The following is a 16611-nucleotide window of genomic DNA, read 5'->3' on the forward strand; positions in this document are numbered from 1 at the left end:
AGATACAGTAATACAAGGGCTTTATAGACAGCTTTATATGCAGCCAGTGTAGTTCCCACACAAATTGCATAATGTGAATGCAGAGTTTGCATTAGTTGCAGGCAAACAAGTTATCTGCAAGCTCCAGTTAAGTGCATTAGAGTACTCCAACAGTGTAGATTTAAGGGCATGTGCTACAGTAAGTCAATCTGGAAATAAAATAAGGTTTTCATTTAAAGTGACACTCTGCAGATGGAAACAAGAGGATCGGACAATGGCTGAAACTGGATCTTTTGGCAACAGCTTGTCAAGTACATCCCGACAAAAACTGCAGCTTTTCCCCACTCTAAATGATACTGGGAGACAAAACTCGCAGAGAAGAGTCCCTTAGAGTATCTTTTTTCACCAATGCCACCATCATAGAGATGTTGAGCTTGAGTCAAATATCCGAGCCTGGATACATTCAAAGTCCTTAGCTAAAGTGATTAACAGACAAAAAAATTCCTAGGTGAAATATGAGGTACAGCTGTGTATTTTAAGTTCAGTAATGATATTGTAGCCCTCTCAGTTGGATAACATCTCCCAAAGATAGCATGTTTGCAGTGAATAAAAGGGACCCTAATGTGGACTTTGCACCACAGTCTCAAGAGAAGAAATCTGAAGAATTAACCTCTGTAACCACTGATGAAGTTGGATGAGAGGGGTATGAGGTAAACCAATCCAGGAATATGCCAGTGATGCCATAGTAATATCCCAGACAGTCAAATAAGATGAAATGGTCCACCATATTGAATTTTGAAGAAATACCGAATATGGCACAAACAGAATAGCGATGTTCATCTTTCATCATAAGGTGGTCATAAAAGGACCTAGTAAGGGCCATCTCAGTATTGCATCTGGTTTGAAAACTGGACTGGAATGAGCCGTTGATGTTATTAACTCTCAGGTATGATTCCAGCATTATGGGTACTGCTTTTTTCATTTCCAGTTCTAGGTCAAGAACTTTAACTACAAATGTAAGGTCAGAAATGCAATGGTAGTTTATCCATGTTGCCATAATCTAGCCCTGCCTTTTTTAGGACTGGCAAAAGCATTGCTTCCTTTCTTTGTGACTGAAGTAAGCAAATACTCCATACAAAAGGAGGCCATGACTGTTTACCTATGAGCAATCAAAGCACTCTCCTTTGACTCACTGGTTTCCAAAAGATGAATGTCAAGAAGTGGTGACTCAAAAACACTAAAAACATAAAAATGTTTTAGGGGGATTTATCCCACAGCCACAAATTATATATACCAACTCCATGGGCACACCATAGTGGAAAAAGGGGAACAATCTCTGAAAAGTGCTCTGCTGGCTTTCACAATACAACACATTGTGGTTAAACTCACTGCCAAGCAAAATCCACTCAAAAGTGGATGCTACAATGACTATAACTATGCCAGCTGTGATGATCTGGTAAAGACTTGTGCCTACAAGCAAGATAGAGAAAGACCCTAGTTGGACAATGATTCAGTGCACAAGTAGCAGCATGTATGCGAGTAATGGTTGATTACTTCAAAGCAATGGGGGCTTGCAGGAAGCAACAGAATGGACAAGGATAAATGGAATGGGATAGAGCTATATAACAGTGGGGTCAACTTTGTGTATGGTTACAATTTTACATAAATTACTGGTCATATAGTGCTTCATATACTAGACAGTCTTCTAGGAGTAGTCTACTCCATCAGAGTATATGCAAGTACTGCTTTGTGAAAGAGAGCTTATTTCAGACATATGAGATGGTTATAGCCCCTTTACTGATATTCAAACATTAGAGGTGTACACTATAAGCAAATATAAAAAGAATGGCAGCAGTAAAGTATTTCAACTTGTTTCACTCAGATATATACTAATCCTGCCAAGCTAGATCAATGGACTGTAACTGCATTCAAATGAGAACAGGAGTCAGTCATGTTCATACACAGATTACATTGTGCCAATTACATTCTAGTTTATTTACTGTGTACAGCTCTGATATTAGATTATTTTATTTGCAAACAATCATGATAATATATTTCAGCTGGTGTCAATGAATAAATGTGATTAAAGGACAACAGAGGCCAGTCACTTACATCCACAGACTGCCCCGTTACCCACCACTTTTAGCAATGCTATTGATGTGTATCCCTTGGATGTCCGACTGTGATCAGAAAAAAAATAATGTGCACAGAAATATATTTCTATATGTTATCAGTAGCGTATATTACAACTATTTCAACTCCCCCATACAAAGAAAATTTTAACTCTACAAAAGAAAAGAAATAATGTCCTGCAGGTTGTCCAACAGTGGCACTGTTGAAAAGAAATAACAAATAACACCCTCAACATACGTTCAGATTATATAGTACACTAGAACACCTGTTAATTGATTAAAAGAAAAACTTATTTAATTAAGCAATGAAAACACATCCCATGTGCCCATACTATCAAGAGTTCTTCCAAGAGTCATTTAATTTTATTCTGAGGAATGAGTCTCCTGAAGCAGTCTGAGACAATGGGAAATAGGTGCTTACTGCTCTTTCCAGCAAACCAACCACTTCCACTAAAGCATTGTTTCTGTCCACCGAAAGTTGCATGAAGACCTGATATGATGTAAAATCATTTTATTTTATATCAGGGAATATGTTAAAAGGCTGTGCTGTCTTGAATAAAATTACTTTTTTTTAAATACAGGAATTAGAACTCTGCACAACTGCAGATGGGTAGAGTTCAAAGTCCTGTGTTTGGGAAAATCAACTATTTTATGCAAATAAAATAAATAAAAAGGAAGGAAAAAAATCAAAAAATAAATTGTTAAAACATTTTTTCATTTGGTGAGGGATACAAACCAGTTCACAACTACCACAAGCTGCTCCTAATGTATACTGAAAAGGATTGGGATAAAATCAACAAAAACATACATGAACCAAGAGGTAGGGTCATCTCCCAGTGGGCACTAATGAAGCCTTGGATAACAGTTTGTGAATTCTCAATTTGATGGGGCAGGTCTGGCAGCAAAATACCAATTAGCTAATTCAATTTATTAGCAACTAATAAGGCCTTCTGCATGGTGAGATGGTCTAGACCGCACAGCATTTTGACTATGTGGATCAGTGCAACCAGTTTGCTGATGCAGAGTTCTCCCAGAACAGTGTTCAGAATTATTCCGAGATATCTCAGATTAGTAAACTAGGAAATGATTATACAGAGCAAGGTTGTACTTAACTGGAGTGACACCAATTACACTTGTACCTTCAATCAGGTTTTCCTCAGTTTCTGGAGTTCAAAGCCAAGTCATGGCTCATGTGTGATTTTACTGGACTGTTTGTATGTAGCCCAGCCACAAAATCAAACTTAAACCAATTCAGTGATGCTAGTGATACTACAGTATCAATGATGGCTGTGTGAGATAGGATTAAAAATCTCCAGGATGATCTGACCAATTTTTTTCATTACATAAGGCCCACTTTTGGAGGTTCTAGCAATGGCTGACTATAAAGACAACATTCAAATGATCAGACCAAACAAATGCTTTAACACTAGATCCTTAGCTGTTAGATCAAACTGGAAGACCAACTACAATGTATGCCCAAATTTATAGATAGCAGAATTAAGCACTTGAGCTAAACTTGATCCCTCCATAACATAGGAGCACTAACATCTTGCCAGTCCTGATATTGAACTCCCCCAGATTGAGTCATCTGGTGTATCCAAGCACAGAAGAGACAGGAATATTATTGATCACCTGAAGGAATAGCCTCATACTACCAAAACCAAACCAGTTACAGTAGATGAGGAAGCAGTAATAGTTTACTTATATACCCAAAACATGTTCAAAGCATTTTGTGCATGCAATGTTGATCTTCTTCAGTTCAAATGCTGAAGGATATGCAAGTGTAACCCCACTCTTGATCCAGTTTGATCTTGGGCACTGAATTACAGTAAACCAAGTGGGTAGCAAGGTGCAAATATAGGACCAAATTAATCACCTAGACAGGTATCCATGACAAAAGTCTGACAAAATACTACTCTTGGTACAAACAACTCTAGCTTTAAAATACAAAGCCTGAGTTGATTCTCCAAGAGAATGGGTCTCACCAACCTGTCCCAGTTTGAAAGAGTGACCAATGGGTACTTCACACAATGTAAAAATAGGAATAGTTACATGGTATTTTACTCCACGATGGTAACTGCAGAGAGCCAATATCATCCACACTCCAACCCCTGACAGCTCCATTGGTGGTGATGACCATGCTAAACAGGCATTTCCCAGATATGCCCAGAATTATAAATATATGGATCACTATAAATACAGAATTAAACAACCACTGTGAATCTAGCAAACTGGGAGGTTAAGTTCTTGCTGTTTTTCTGCAAAAATCAAACAGCTAATGCCCATGTGGTTGTGCCAGCCAAGAGGGGAGGACTGCATACATGAAGATAATGTAGAAAAGTTCTCACACAGAATTGCCTCCATATCTTGCACACTACAAAAATAATGTCATAACCAGGGGTAGGCGAACTCTGGCAACTCTTGGTGCCACTGATGAAATGCATTTGAGTGTTATTTTATCTAGAATTCTACTGGGGATCAGGTGAGGTGAATGGTATTTTTTTTTCACTTTTCTAAGCAGGTTTTTTTTTTTTTTTTAACGTTAGCAAATAATTGACTATAATAAATAAACATAGTCAATATATTTAGAATATATGTTCATATCAAAGTATTGAAAATATCAGTCGGGCATCTCCCTTGCAGTTTGCCTGCTTTGCACTTCCACCTCTTAAAACAGAAGTTATGACTCTCTCTCGTTTCAAAACAGGTTGCCACCCCCTTGTGCAGAAATGTGTGGAATTATGAGATGGCAGGAGTGCCATTTGACACCTGCTTTTCACAGATGAACAGAATAATGGTCCAGGAGGAGCGACTCTGTACAAATCTCAACTCCCATCCCACATTTTGGTGTTCCTCTTTTCTGATCTCAGGTCCTGCAGTATGCTGGGAAAGTGTTTTTTTTATGTTATTTTCTTTGGCTTTATGGCAGTTGCAAATGTTCTCCTTTTACAATTCACGATCTGATGTCGAACTATTTGCTTACTGTTGCTCCTTTCTGAATAAGTTTATTTTGGAGCATTTCTAAAAGGGATAAAACATTTTTACTTGCCATTTAGATGGAACTTCGATCACATCTGCACTGACTTGTCAAATCATGTTCCTTACCCTTTCATAGAAGATGACAGGCAGAATGATTATTCCATATGAAATCATTTATGCTTTTCCAAGCTAAATCCAATACACGATGGAAGGTTTGCAGAACTATTCATTACAATCTGAAAGGTTCTCTATTGAGGGGCAAGGAACTGTCAACAGATGCACTGGCACATTTCAGACAGAATGTGGAATTTATACCCCTTCAAGTTCAACACTTCTAGATAGAGGTTTTGCTTTATGTAAATTTTTCTGGGTTGCAAACTGAATTTGTAGTAGGATATTCATTCATTCCACTAATGCATACATTTCACTGTGCTTAGACTTTTGAGAATATAATATATTGGGTTAAGGCTATGAGATGCTAGCAAGCTTTAATATGTTTCCCGGGGCTTGATCCCCTCAGTCTCCACTTGCAAACTGTGCGACTCTGAGGACATCAGTTAGCCAGATGGTGTTCCCAGATTACACCAGAAGAGAGACACTTGTGCTGTGTAGAATTTAGATGATTAAAAAAAAGTGAATTAAAAATAACACTGATCTTAATATTTTATACCTCACTGATAAACAGTGCTGAATTTGCCAGCTTTGAAAGAACTTGAAAAGGCCCAGCTAGAAAGATCTTAATGCTGGAAAATATGAACTGTTCCAAAAGGATACAGTAGTTGTCATTATGTTCTCTTTCTATAGTACTGAAAGGTGAATTCTGTCTGGTCTGTAATGTAGTGCCTGATCTGTTTCTAGTTGAAAGTTGATTCCTCGAACACACCGCTTGGGGAGCAAAAACTAGATAGGATGAGAACCAAATACTAAAAATAAACATGAGAAATAGGAAAAAAATAAACATTACCAATTATATTAGTTAGCATTAAATGATGCCTTCCAAGATGATGGTATAAGCTTCCTCTTGCAGGCAGAAGACACCAGTCATTAACTTCCTTAAAAAATCTTTACACACATATGGGAAGCAGAAAATGTTGACACAGGGTTGCAGCAATCAAGCTTCTCAGAGGCCAGAAGATAAGTTGAGCAATGTAACCTTTAAACTTGTAATGGCACAGCTTCACATGTGGCATAAAACTGAATGTATCACCATTATGTGACTGGTTTGCTAGATCAAAACTAGGTTGCTTTTGTGTATTATGTTCCAGATAAATTAAAATGAAGCAGGTATTGCTCCTACTTTAGAATTTCTTTTCATTTTCTGTCTGGCTGTGATAATGACAACAGGTCCAGTGCCTCTCAAGTGAAACTTATGCTTTTCATTTGTCTCACTAAAGGAATTACAGTGCTCTTAGGGGCTTCTTCTTGGTGTAACAGGTTATACACTCTCACGCAAGTGAACTCATATGACAAGCATGAAACATGAAAATTAAATTAAAAAACGAGTGCAGCGAGAGTAAGATACAGCACAAAAGTTTAATTCCAAGTGGGTGTACACAAACGGATGAGCGCTTTCACAAAAAATAGCTTCTTCAGATCCTTCAGACAACCCCATAGATCTGCTCCTTATATAATTGATCCAATTAACCAATTAGTCAAGTAGTACTCATCTACATTACATGGAGACAAATATATAAGTATAGACAACATATGTATAAAAAACAAATGTATATAAAAAATACTTACGCAAAACTAGTAAACTGAAATAAAAAAGAAACTAAATAAAAACTGAGAATGTGTTCTGGAGAACATATACAAAATACTAAATACAAAAACTGTATACAAAAAGATCCATCAAATATACACAGATAACGGTGTTCAACACATGAAGCTAATTACATAGGGCATGCTTTAGTATCTTAAAGACTGGTATGGGCAGCATGGGTGTATATGAAGATGAAATTATCTAATGTTCCTACGCTGTCTCAACTTGGGTTTAATTGAGGCCCTATCGTTCAAACCATGTCCCCTATCTGCCTTTAGTGTGATAATCCAGTCAGTCTCCTTAGCTTCTGTGTGGTATTGATGATGTCACCACCCCTCTTATTAACAATGATGATCTCTAAAACTCTAAACAAAAAGTTATGATCTCCATCATTAGAGACTACATGTCTCGCAAGGGCATTATGAGGGGTACCTTTCCTTATGTGGTAAATGTGTTCCCTCATTCTATCCCGTAGTGGACGGTTGGTTTTCCCAACATAGAAACTCGGGCAGGCCTGGCAGGTAGCTAAATACACCACATTCGATGTCATACAGTTAGCATCTGCCCTAGTAGAATAAGTGACATGTTCATCTGGGTGTATGAAAATCTCACTGCCATCTATGAAGGAGCAAAAATTACAATGACCACACGGTTTAGTGTATCCATTGTTCAACATGCTCTTACCAGATCTAGGATAACACAATAAATGTTTCAAATTATTCCTATTCCTATAGAGAAAGCCTGGTGTCTCCCCCACAATATGTTTCAGATCATCATCTACAAGGAGAATGTCCCAATGCTTGTTGATAATTTCCTTCACATCATATAGATCAGAGGTGAAATAGAATTTAACAGGTGCACATATCATGTGATTACCAGTCACCTCATGCTGGTTTCTGGGTCCAAAGTATGGTAAACCTGTAGTAGAACGTAAATTCTCTGCCTCCTCTAATTACGATGTAATCTCACCATCACTATATCCCCGGAATAATAGTCTATTCTTAAGATTTCCTAACTCTAAAGAAAAACCACTATCAGTCAGATTGAGTCTAGAAGCTCTAATAGCTTGTCCTTTCATGATGTTCTTGAAAACAAAGGGTGGATGCATACTAGACCTTAGTAGCAGAGAATTGCGATGGCAAATCTTACGATGGACACCTGTATTAATCAGATTGCCTGTTAATCTCTCAATATATAAGTCTAGGAACTCAATCCTATGTGCTGAATAATTCATAGTAAAGGTAAGAAATGTCGTTAGACTATTCATAGTTGTTAACATTAATTCCAATTGTAACGCTGTTCCATTCCAAAGGACAAAAAGGTCATCAACAAACCTTCTGTAGAACACAACATGTCTACAAAACAAGTCATTCTTAAGTAGAATGTGTTCCTCCCAATGGGCAAGGAACATATTGGCGTAACTATTGGCACAAGGTGTGCCCATAGCTACGCCATCCCGTTGTCTATAAACCTGATCCTGAAACATGAAAAAATTGTTCTCCAAGACCAATTCCAAGAAATGCACCACAAGATCTACCAACACTGCAGTGCAGTTACTATGTGCTTGCAAGTAACGTGACACATAATCCAACCCTATATCATTGGGGATCACAGTGAATAAAGATTGAACATCAAAAGTGACAAAGATGTAATCACATGACATTCCTGAGTTGCCAATGCATTCATATAGATCAATTAAGAACTGCTTAGAGTCCTTTAACACTGTGGCATTATCATTCAGCACACATCTCAGATGTTTTTCTACGAACACTGATAAATGCTCAGTGACCCAGCCACGACCAGAAACTATCGGTCTCATGGGTGGGTTCCCCTCATCTTTATGAATCTTGGGGAGTCCTTGTATGACTGGTATAACAGGTGCCCGAATCATAAGATATTCGTATAACTCCCTGTCTATCAAATTACTGCTAAATATGTCAAAAAGTGTATTACTTATATATCTAATGACACAATGTGCATCATCAATGGAAGTAGATTCATAGAATCTATCCTGTAACATTAAGTTCATAGCCTTTACATAAGAGGACATATCCATGACAACAACCTTGTCACCTTTATCAGCTGGTCTGATAATAATAGTAGGATCATTCTGTAGCTTTCTAAGACACTGACGTTCCTGGGGGGTCAAATTATCCCTCCGTCTCAGTCTATTTGTTCTTAAATTACTGTTATAATACTTATACAGTTCATCTTCAGTCAGTCTAAAGAATGCTTCAACTAAAGGGTGACGTACAGGTACATAATCACTCAAGTTCTTAAAGATAAAGCCCTTAGTTTGAGGAGGTTCTTCTTGAGAATTATTATACATAAGCTTAAGCATTACATTCCTACAGAATAACTTCAAGTCCAAGATGGGATCCGTTAACTTGCTTTGACTCCTAGGAATGAAGTTTAAACCTCTATTCAAAAGGTTAATGTAATCACTGGTCAAACTAATGTGAGACATATTGTGTACTAGTTCTTGCTGTTCCACATTTTCTTTAATGTCTGATGAGGAGTGAACTCTCCTGACAATTTCCTCTTCTGTCTGAAGCATGAAACATGGATGAGTGAACAGCATCAGGAGGGATACAGGAGAAAAAAACATCTCATCTAGGGATGATAGATATTTGAAAACAGTGACGGGATACCTAATTCTTCAGCTATACCTCATTGGTTAAGTCTGCAAAATGTAATACAAACAAATGCAATGAGTCCCTAAGAGTTAATGTTAGCTTTACACACAGCACCTCATGCAAAGTATATAACTGTAATGAAGTCCATTGCCACAAATAATAAGTGACATGAAATGCTCTAGCTTCTTTTTCATATTTGCTGTTCTTCTAAGATATTTACACTTAGTGGTGATTTCTCCAGGTGACACTACTTATATGGAGGAGACAGTCACTCACAATGCAACCTTGCCTTCTTTCTTCTCATATATGAAACTGTCTGTGTGCCAGGCCTGTCACATAAACCAGTCATTTAGCAGGAGCTCCAAGTTATATTGCTGGTTTGGTATACTTTATCCTATTACTACTATGTTCCAAAGGCTACAAAGATCGGCTCACATGCATGTTTAAAAAAAAAAAAAAACGCATTGCACTCTGTTGCCCCCTTCTAAATGAACTTGATTAATAATGAAATAATCTTTACAGCTCTCTGTGAATTGAGCCGATAGCTCTCGCCTTTGACTTGCTTTACTCACATTTCAGAAAATAAATTCTTTTCCCTAAGGGAAGCTTTTCTGGTATACAGGAATTTATGAAACCTGGCAGGGCTGAGTTTCCCCTTACATTATAGCTTCTAAATCTGTCCCATTGCTGATACTGCCAAACAGTTCCTGTTACTAAATGGCTGCTTTGTTTCTGTGCCACTTACTGACCAGCCACATTAACACTTACTAGGGAAAGTTTAATGGAAAAACAACCATAAACACAGATTCACACAAGTGAGAAAGAAAAACAGTGCCACCCAGGGCTATGAAGGGACAGGATAGCAAACAGACCACTAGGTGTATCCAAGCGGAAGACTCGAACAGGATTTTAAACATTCCATAGCAGTTTACACTGATCCCCTGGATAAAAGCACTGTGTAGAAATGTACCACTCAGGTGAACAAGACTGTATATGACTTGCAGATGTGGACAAGGTAAAAAAAATCTTACTGTAAGCAAAGCAGATTTTCATTGGTATTTTTTTCCTGCCTAGTTGTGCAGGACATATTCAGTTGGCGGCCCCCGTACCAATCTAGAGTTGCATATCTGAAAATCTTGTTATAAAGATGAGCAGCTTCACCATCATTCTCAAACGCTTTATAAACTAATAATTACATTTGGAATCAGCTCACTGACATGGTAAAAATGAGCGCATACTGCAGTGATGCCCTCATTACATGCAGATGATTACGTTTGTAGGGCCAGGTCAGTGCATGTGGAACAGGAACTTGTCAGACATTCTAGAAAGCAATGCTTCTTCTTTCAGAGAATGTTGTAAAGCTGTTGCAGTAAAACAAGGACAGCCATAAACTACTCAAAGCAAGCATCAGTAATTATACAAATGGTGCATTTTTCATGGCCTGTGGATCTGTGAAGTATATTTGGCCTAATGCACAGCTAGCAATCATGGCGTAATAAATTCATGTATCCAATTTGTGGCTGAACACATTTTTATTCATGTTTAGAGAATGGGTGACCTGTATATTACCACTCTAACTGGAGAGTGAATGTTCTCCAGCAGGGTGTTAATGTACAGGTAACGCCTGCTGAAAAATAAGTCTGCCGCTTCACAATAGCATATTAAGCTGCCATGAAGCTCAGACAGAGAAAAGGCTAACCTTCACCATTTTTTTTTACACTCTATAGACAGTGCTTTGCTGTCTAGCTAGCACAAAATTAAAAGTTTAAGTAAATATTAAAAAAAAAAAAGAAAAGAATTGTATGTGTGTGTTTGCATATGTGTGTCTATGACAGTAAGAGAGAGACATGAAACTAATAACTAATAATAATAATAATAATAATGTCCAGAATTATTCACTGACTTTAATCTTCACTGTTTTATTGGGAAATGGATGTGCACAGAAAGATTATGGAGAAAAATTAGAAACGGTGAAGCGAGGGACTGCAATGATTTGAACTGTATATTTAATTATTTCATTAATTTAATTCACGGAGACATTTGAAGATGATGTCATTCAAAAAAAGCAGCTGTATTTGCTTTGTTTGTGGGAGTTTCTGTCTTGTGTATGTGTGTGCAAGTCTGTCTTCTTTCTGTGTTTTGAAATCTATGTGTTCCTGTGTGCATATTTATAAGTCAATCTGTGCTTCTTAATGTGTGGGTGTATATATAGACATTATATACCTGCATAACTTGCATTTTGGATGTAAAATAACTCCTCCAACACAATTAACATACTACAACAAGTTTTGAACATTAGGCAGAGGAACTATTTACATCAAAAACATAAAAAATTATATAGTAACAAAAAATACAAAATGTAATAACTAGCCCATTCTCTAAGTGCAAAAATGTCCTCCAGGGTGTGTGCTATTGTGGAAATAAAACCCTTCGAGTGGTTGGGCCTCAGAGCATCCCTGGGCATGCATTATATACACATTAACACACACCCTGTTGGGCATTATTGCTTGATCATCCTGTGTGTGTCATACAACTCGCCAACCAGTCAGAAATACTACTCTAAAGCTTTATCTCAGTCAAGCAAATGCTAGACTCCCAAAAGAACTACTTCCCACCTAAATCAGCCTCCTGAACTTAGCTTTATCATACATTTGACAAAAAAGTTAAAGGAAATAAAAAAAATGAAACAACTAATCCTGTAGAACTAAGCTAAATAAAATTAACATAAAACAAAACTGAACTATATAATTAAAACAATCCCAACATTACCTTCACTGCTCCACTAGAAACTTGTTAAATGCCAAAAAATTTAAAAAAATTATTGTAGAATTAGAATACATAAAAAACTACTCACAAGGTAGCCCATGCATTAAAACCTATAGAAATTAAACTTTTTTCAATAATCATCTTGCACAGATAACAATTACTGCATCACACTGAAGGAAACAGGATTTCAAACTAACAAAAAGGAAACAAAATGGGTGATCCAGTGGTGTAGTGTATGTGGGATGCACAAAACAGACTGCAGTGTAAGATAAGGAAACATAGTTTTCTTACATGTTGATGCATGCTTTACCACATCTCATAATACCAGTTTTGTACTCCTTTGGTACAAGATACTTTAATGTCACACTACCACACATATCCAGCCTTACATACAATGGTGTGTGTGTGTGTGTGTGTGTGTGTGTGTCTACGTACATATACGTGTGTGTGTGTGTATATACATACAGTGGATATAAACAGTTTACACACCCCTGTTAAAATGCCAGGTGTTTGTGATATAAAAAAATGAGACCACAATAAATCATTTCAAAACTTTTCCCACCTTTAATGTGACCTATAAACTGTACAATTCAAGTATAACGAAAGTTCAGTAGGAACCCAGACTAACCTTAATATGCAACTATTGTGTTTACCTTCCAGTATTCCACCCTCCACCCTACACCCTACACTATATTATAGAGTTCTAGGTATCTGTTAAAATTTAAGGTAGCTTTTAGAGAACTTAAAAAAATGTTACAGCAGACAAAAAAAAAAAAAAAGGCTCACAGAGAGACCATGACAAAACCTTGCAAAAATATACCCCCAGGACGAAAGAAGGTCTAGATGCCATCAAACTTTAAACATGTAACTAAGTAATTAAAGCTCAGAAGGAAAGCAGCCTTCATAAAATTACGTTTACCATCTGTAACTTGATATGCATTTCAAGTGAAGAACTGAAATTAATTAGATATGGTGAATATATTAACTTTGGAAAAGATTCACAATAATCATTTCTCAGAGAACACTTTTTCAGAAGATCACATACGTATGAAAGTTTTAACGTTGAAGGTTATCAATAAGGACAGTCTGAAAAAATCATTGAATTGTGTTGCAGTGATGAAACCAATTCAAAAATATGATTCTCCAAATGCATACTTATTTCACAGGAAGGGAAACACATAAGTTTTAATGCAAAATAAACTTTTTCCTGTTCTTTGAGATTTGGTGACCATGTAGTTGATCATAATGTGCCAAAATACCAGAGCTTAGTGTTTGTTGGAGAAAATATTAAGCAATTTTTATGAGGGATGTTTATCATATTGGTGTGTTTGATGAGCCCTGACTGAATAACCTCTGTTATACTGATCTGCACCAGGATAGCATAGTGGTACAACAGTGAGCACTGATGCCTTAACAGCACTTGGTTCATTTCCCAGGTAGGGTACCTTCTTTGTGAAGTCTGCATGGACTGTTTGTATCCAGAAGGGTTCTCACACTGGCAGTTCCAGTTTCCTCCCACATGGGAAAGATAAGTTGATAGGTGAAAAGGTAATCCTCAAAGATGGTGGTTGGCAAGTCTGTGTGTGTTTTCTGCAACAGACTGATATCCTCTCAGGACTGGTTCTTTACCCTATGCTTGTTCCTTCCAGGGATAAGTTCCAGCTTTGGGAAGACTTTGAATGTGATGGCGTGGGTATCAAAAAAATCACTGAAAGTAAATGAATGCCTGAACTGCACTTCACTGCCACTCTTAGTAGAATGAGCTATTTAGAACATGGCTGTATGCATAAACTGTAATTATCCCATTTTACACACAGGTTCATAGGTGTGTACTACGCTAATGGCCCTGGAGCCTTTACAAGACTAGCCCAAAAAAATTGCCCAGGCACCGTGCCACCTAATGTTAGTTCATATTGACCATATCAAGCAACTGGAACGATCCCTGGAGTGAACATTTTGTCACCCATCCACTCGTCAAGATTTCTCTTGAAGAGGGCCAGTGAGGTGCTCTGCTTGACATGAATGGCAAGCTTATTCCAGAGTATGGGCAGTCTTTGCAAGATGAACTTGTCCCTACAGCATGTTCTATTAACTGTGGTAATGAGGTTGTGATCTCTGGAGCGTGTGGCGTGGTGGGATTGGGATTTCTTTAGGTGTAGCATTTCAAGTAGGGCTGGGTTGGACATGGCTTTGTAAGTCAAGCAGAGATCACCTCTAAGTAGATGATAAGAGACTGAGAACAGCTGAAGTTTCTTAGTCTGTCCATGTAGGACATGTGTTTAAGGCCTAGGAAACTTTTTGTGAGGTATGTTTGTGGCATCTCCAGCTGTTGTAGGTGTCTGGTCAGGTACATGCCAAACGGGGCATTGTATTCGATGATGGGTCTAGTGAAGGATGATTACCTCTTTCTTACCTTTGGTTATAAGATGTGCCACATAGAAGGACTTTCTGAACACAGTGGCAATGTGGTGGTCAAAGGTGAAGTGCCTGTCGACCTGGGTTCCCAGATCTCTTATCAGTGTTCAGTGGGCTTCTATCAACGTGATAATTCGTGGGAACTGAGTTTTTTCCAAAGGGGATTAGAACACATTTTTTGGTGTTAAGCTTCAGGCTATGGTTCCAATACCAGTCACTGGTCTCAGAGAGGCCCTTTTGTAGGCTGTCTGCATCACTTGGGGAGTTGATAATGACTCCTAGCTTGCAGTCATCACTGAACTTTGTCAGCCAGAGTCCTTCTGTTTTTGCCTGGACTTCTGAGAAGTAGATGCTTAACAGGAGAGGTCCCAGGACCGAGCCCTGTGGGGTTCCACTCATGACTGATCGACAGTCTGACTTGGAATCTGCAACTTTAACTCTGTGGGTCCTGTCTGTGAAGCACAAACACAAAGTCCTCTGCAAGTATGACCGGTGCAAGGCAAAAGGCCAACATAACATGAAAAAAATAGCCAGCACCAAACATCAGTGTATGAAAATAGCACAAAATAAGCCGTGAGGTTTTAGCACATAAGATTTATTATATAAATAAATCCCAGACCAGTTTCAGTCCAAAAGCTTTCATCAGTGGGAGAAAATATTAGTCACATAGGTAGTTCAGCATACATATTTATGAGGTAAGCCCTCCAATTAGAATTCTTACCTTGGTTCAGATGGTTTCCTGTGTGAAAAAAATATAAAACATATATGAAATGAGCAATATGCATTAAACATAATAAATACAAAGAGTAATAAAACATCATAAATTTATAAATGATCATTCAAACCAGGCGAAAGCAGAGCACCCAGTTTGATGATCCAATACTTCTCTTTCTTGTTAAGAATAGAATGCCATCCCTGTTTATTGGATCTGTCACCATGGACCTTGTCAATGATCGTAAACTGAAATCTGGCAGAATTGTGATGTAGACAATGTCTGTATAAAGCATTGGTGTCCCTTTTGATACGCATGTCACTTCGATGTTCGGACATACGCATTCTGAGTGGTCGTGATGTCTGTCCGACATAGAAAGCAGCACATGTATATGTCGCAAGATACACAACCCAATCACTATTACAGTTCCCAAAGAATTTCATGTCATATACACGGTTTGTGTTTCTACTAGAAAACTGTTTGGATGTAAAAATATATGGACAAGAGGAACAATGTCCACAACTGCTATTTTCATACACTGATGTTTGGTGCTGGCTATTTTTTTCACGTCCTGTCTTTAAGCCAATTTCCAACCACCCTAGTGATGTAAGGATTGATGCCTAGTTTGGTGAGTTTATCAATGATACCAGATTGAGGAATGCTATCCAAGGCTGTGGCCAGGTCGAGGTGGGCTGTATGCACTGCCTTACCTTCATCCACAGCCTTGGTGACTGCCTCAAAGAAGTCAGCCAAGTTCAGCAGGCAGGATCTCCCCTGGACAAAGCCAAACTGTGTGGGGTCAAGAGTTTGAATATTGCCTATATCTTTGTTAAGCAGGTCCATGATGATGCACTCCATAGCTTTGCATACCAGACTCATCATCAGGCTAATGGGGTGATAGTTCCCAGGGTTTGTAGTTGCTCCCCCTTTATGGAGCAGGATGACTGTAGTAGTGCAACATTTGTTAGGGACATAGCCTGAGGTAAGGCTGTGATTGAACAGGGCACACAAATGTAGTGCCAGTTCATTTTGTTACTCATGTAGGATGTAGCCAGGGATATTATCAGGTCCCATGGATGCTGTATTCTTGGGCTTTGGACAATGCAGCTTTTACCTGTGCCAAAGAAATGGTGGGTAATGGGCTTTCTTCTGGTACTGTGATAGGGCCCTGGGGGGTGTAAAGTTGGCACAGAATCTGTCGGCTATATCTGTTGGCTCAGTATAGGAGTT

General features: G+C 38.1%; 1 protein-coding gene across 1 annotated transcript in view; it reads right to left on the reverse strand.

Annotated features, from left to right (window-relative positions):
• Positions 1 to 622: 622 nt before the first annotated feature.
• The window catches only part of LOC122814945 (sodium-coupled neutral amino acid transporter 4-like), a 506640-nt gene continuing 490651 nt past the window's right edge, over positions 623 to 16611 (reverse strand). Inside the window, exons 15-16 of the mRNA XM_044087205.1 lie at positions 8806 to 9400; positions 623 to 987 (exon numbers count right to left, since the gene is read on the reverse strand). Coding sequence (XP_043943140.1) covers positions 623 to 987; positions 8806 to 9400 — 960 coding nt within the window. The remainder of the gene's footprint in view (positions 988 to 8805; positions 9401 to 16611) is intronic.

This window comes from Protopterus annectens, chromosome 11.part0, assembly GCF_019279795.1.
Source record: "Protopterus annectens isolate FY-2018-M chromosome 11.part0, PAN1.0, whole genome shotgun sequence".
In the NCBI taxonomy this organism is placed as follows: Eukaryota; Metazoa; Chordata; order Ceratodontiformes; family Protopteridae; genus Protopterus; species Protopterus annectens.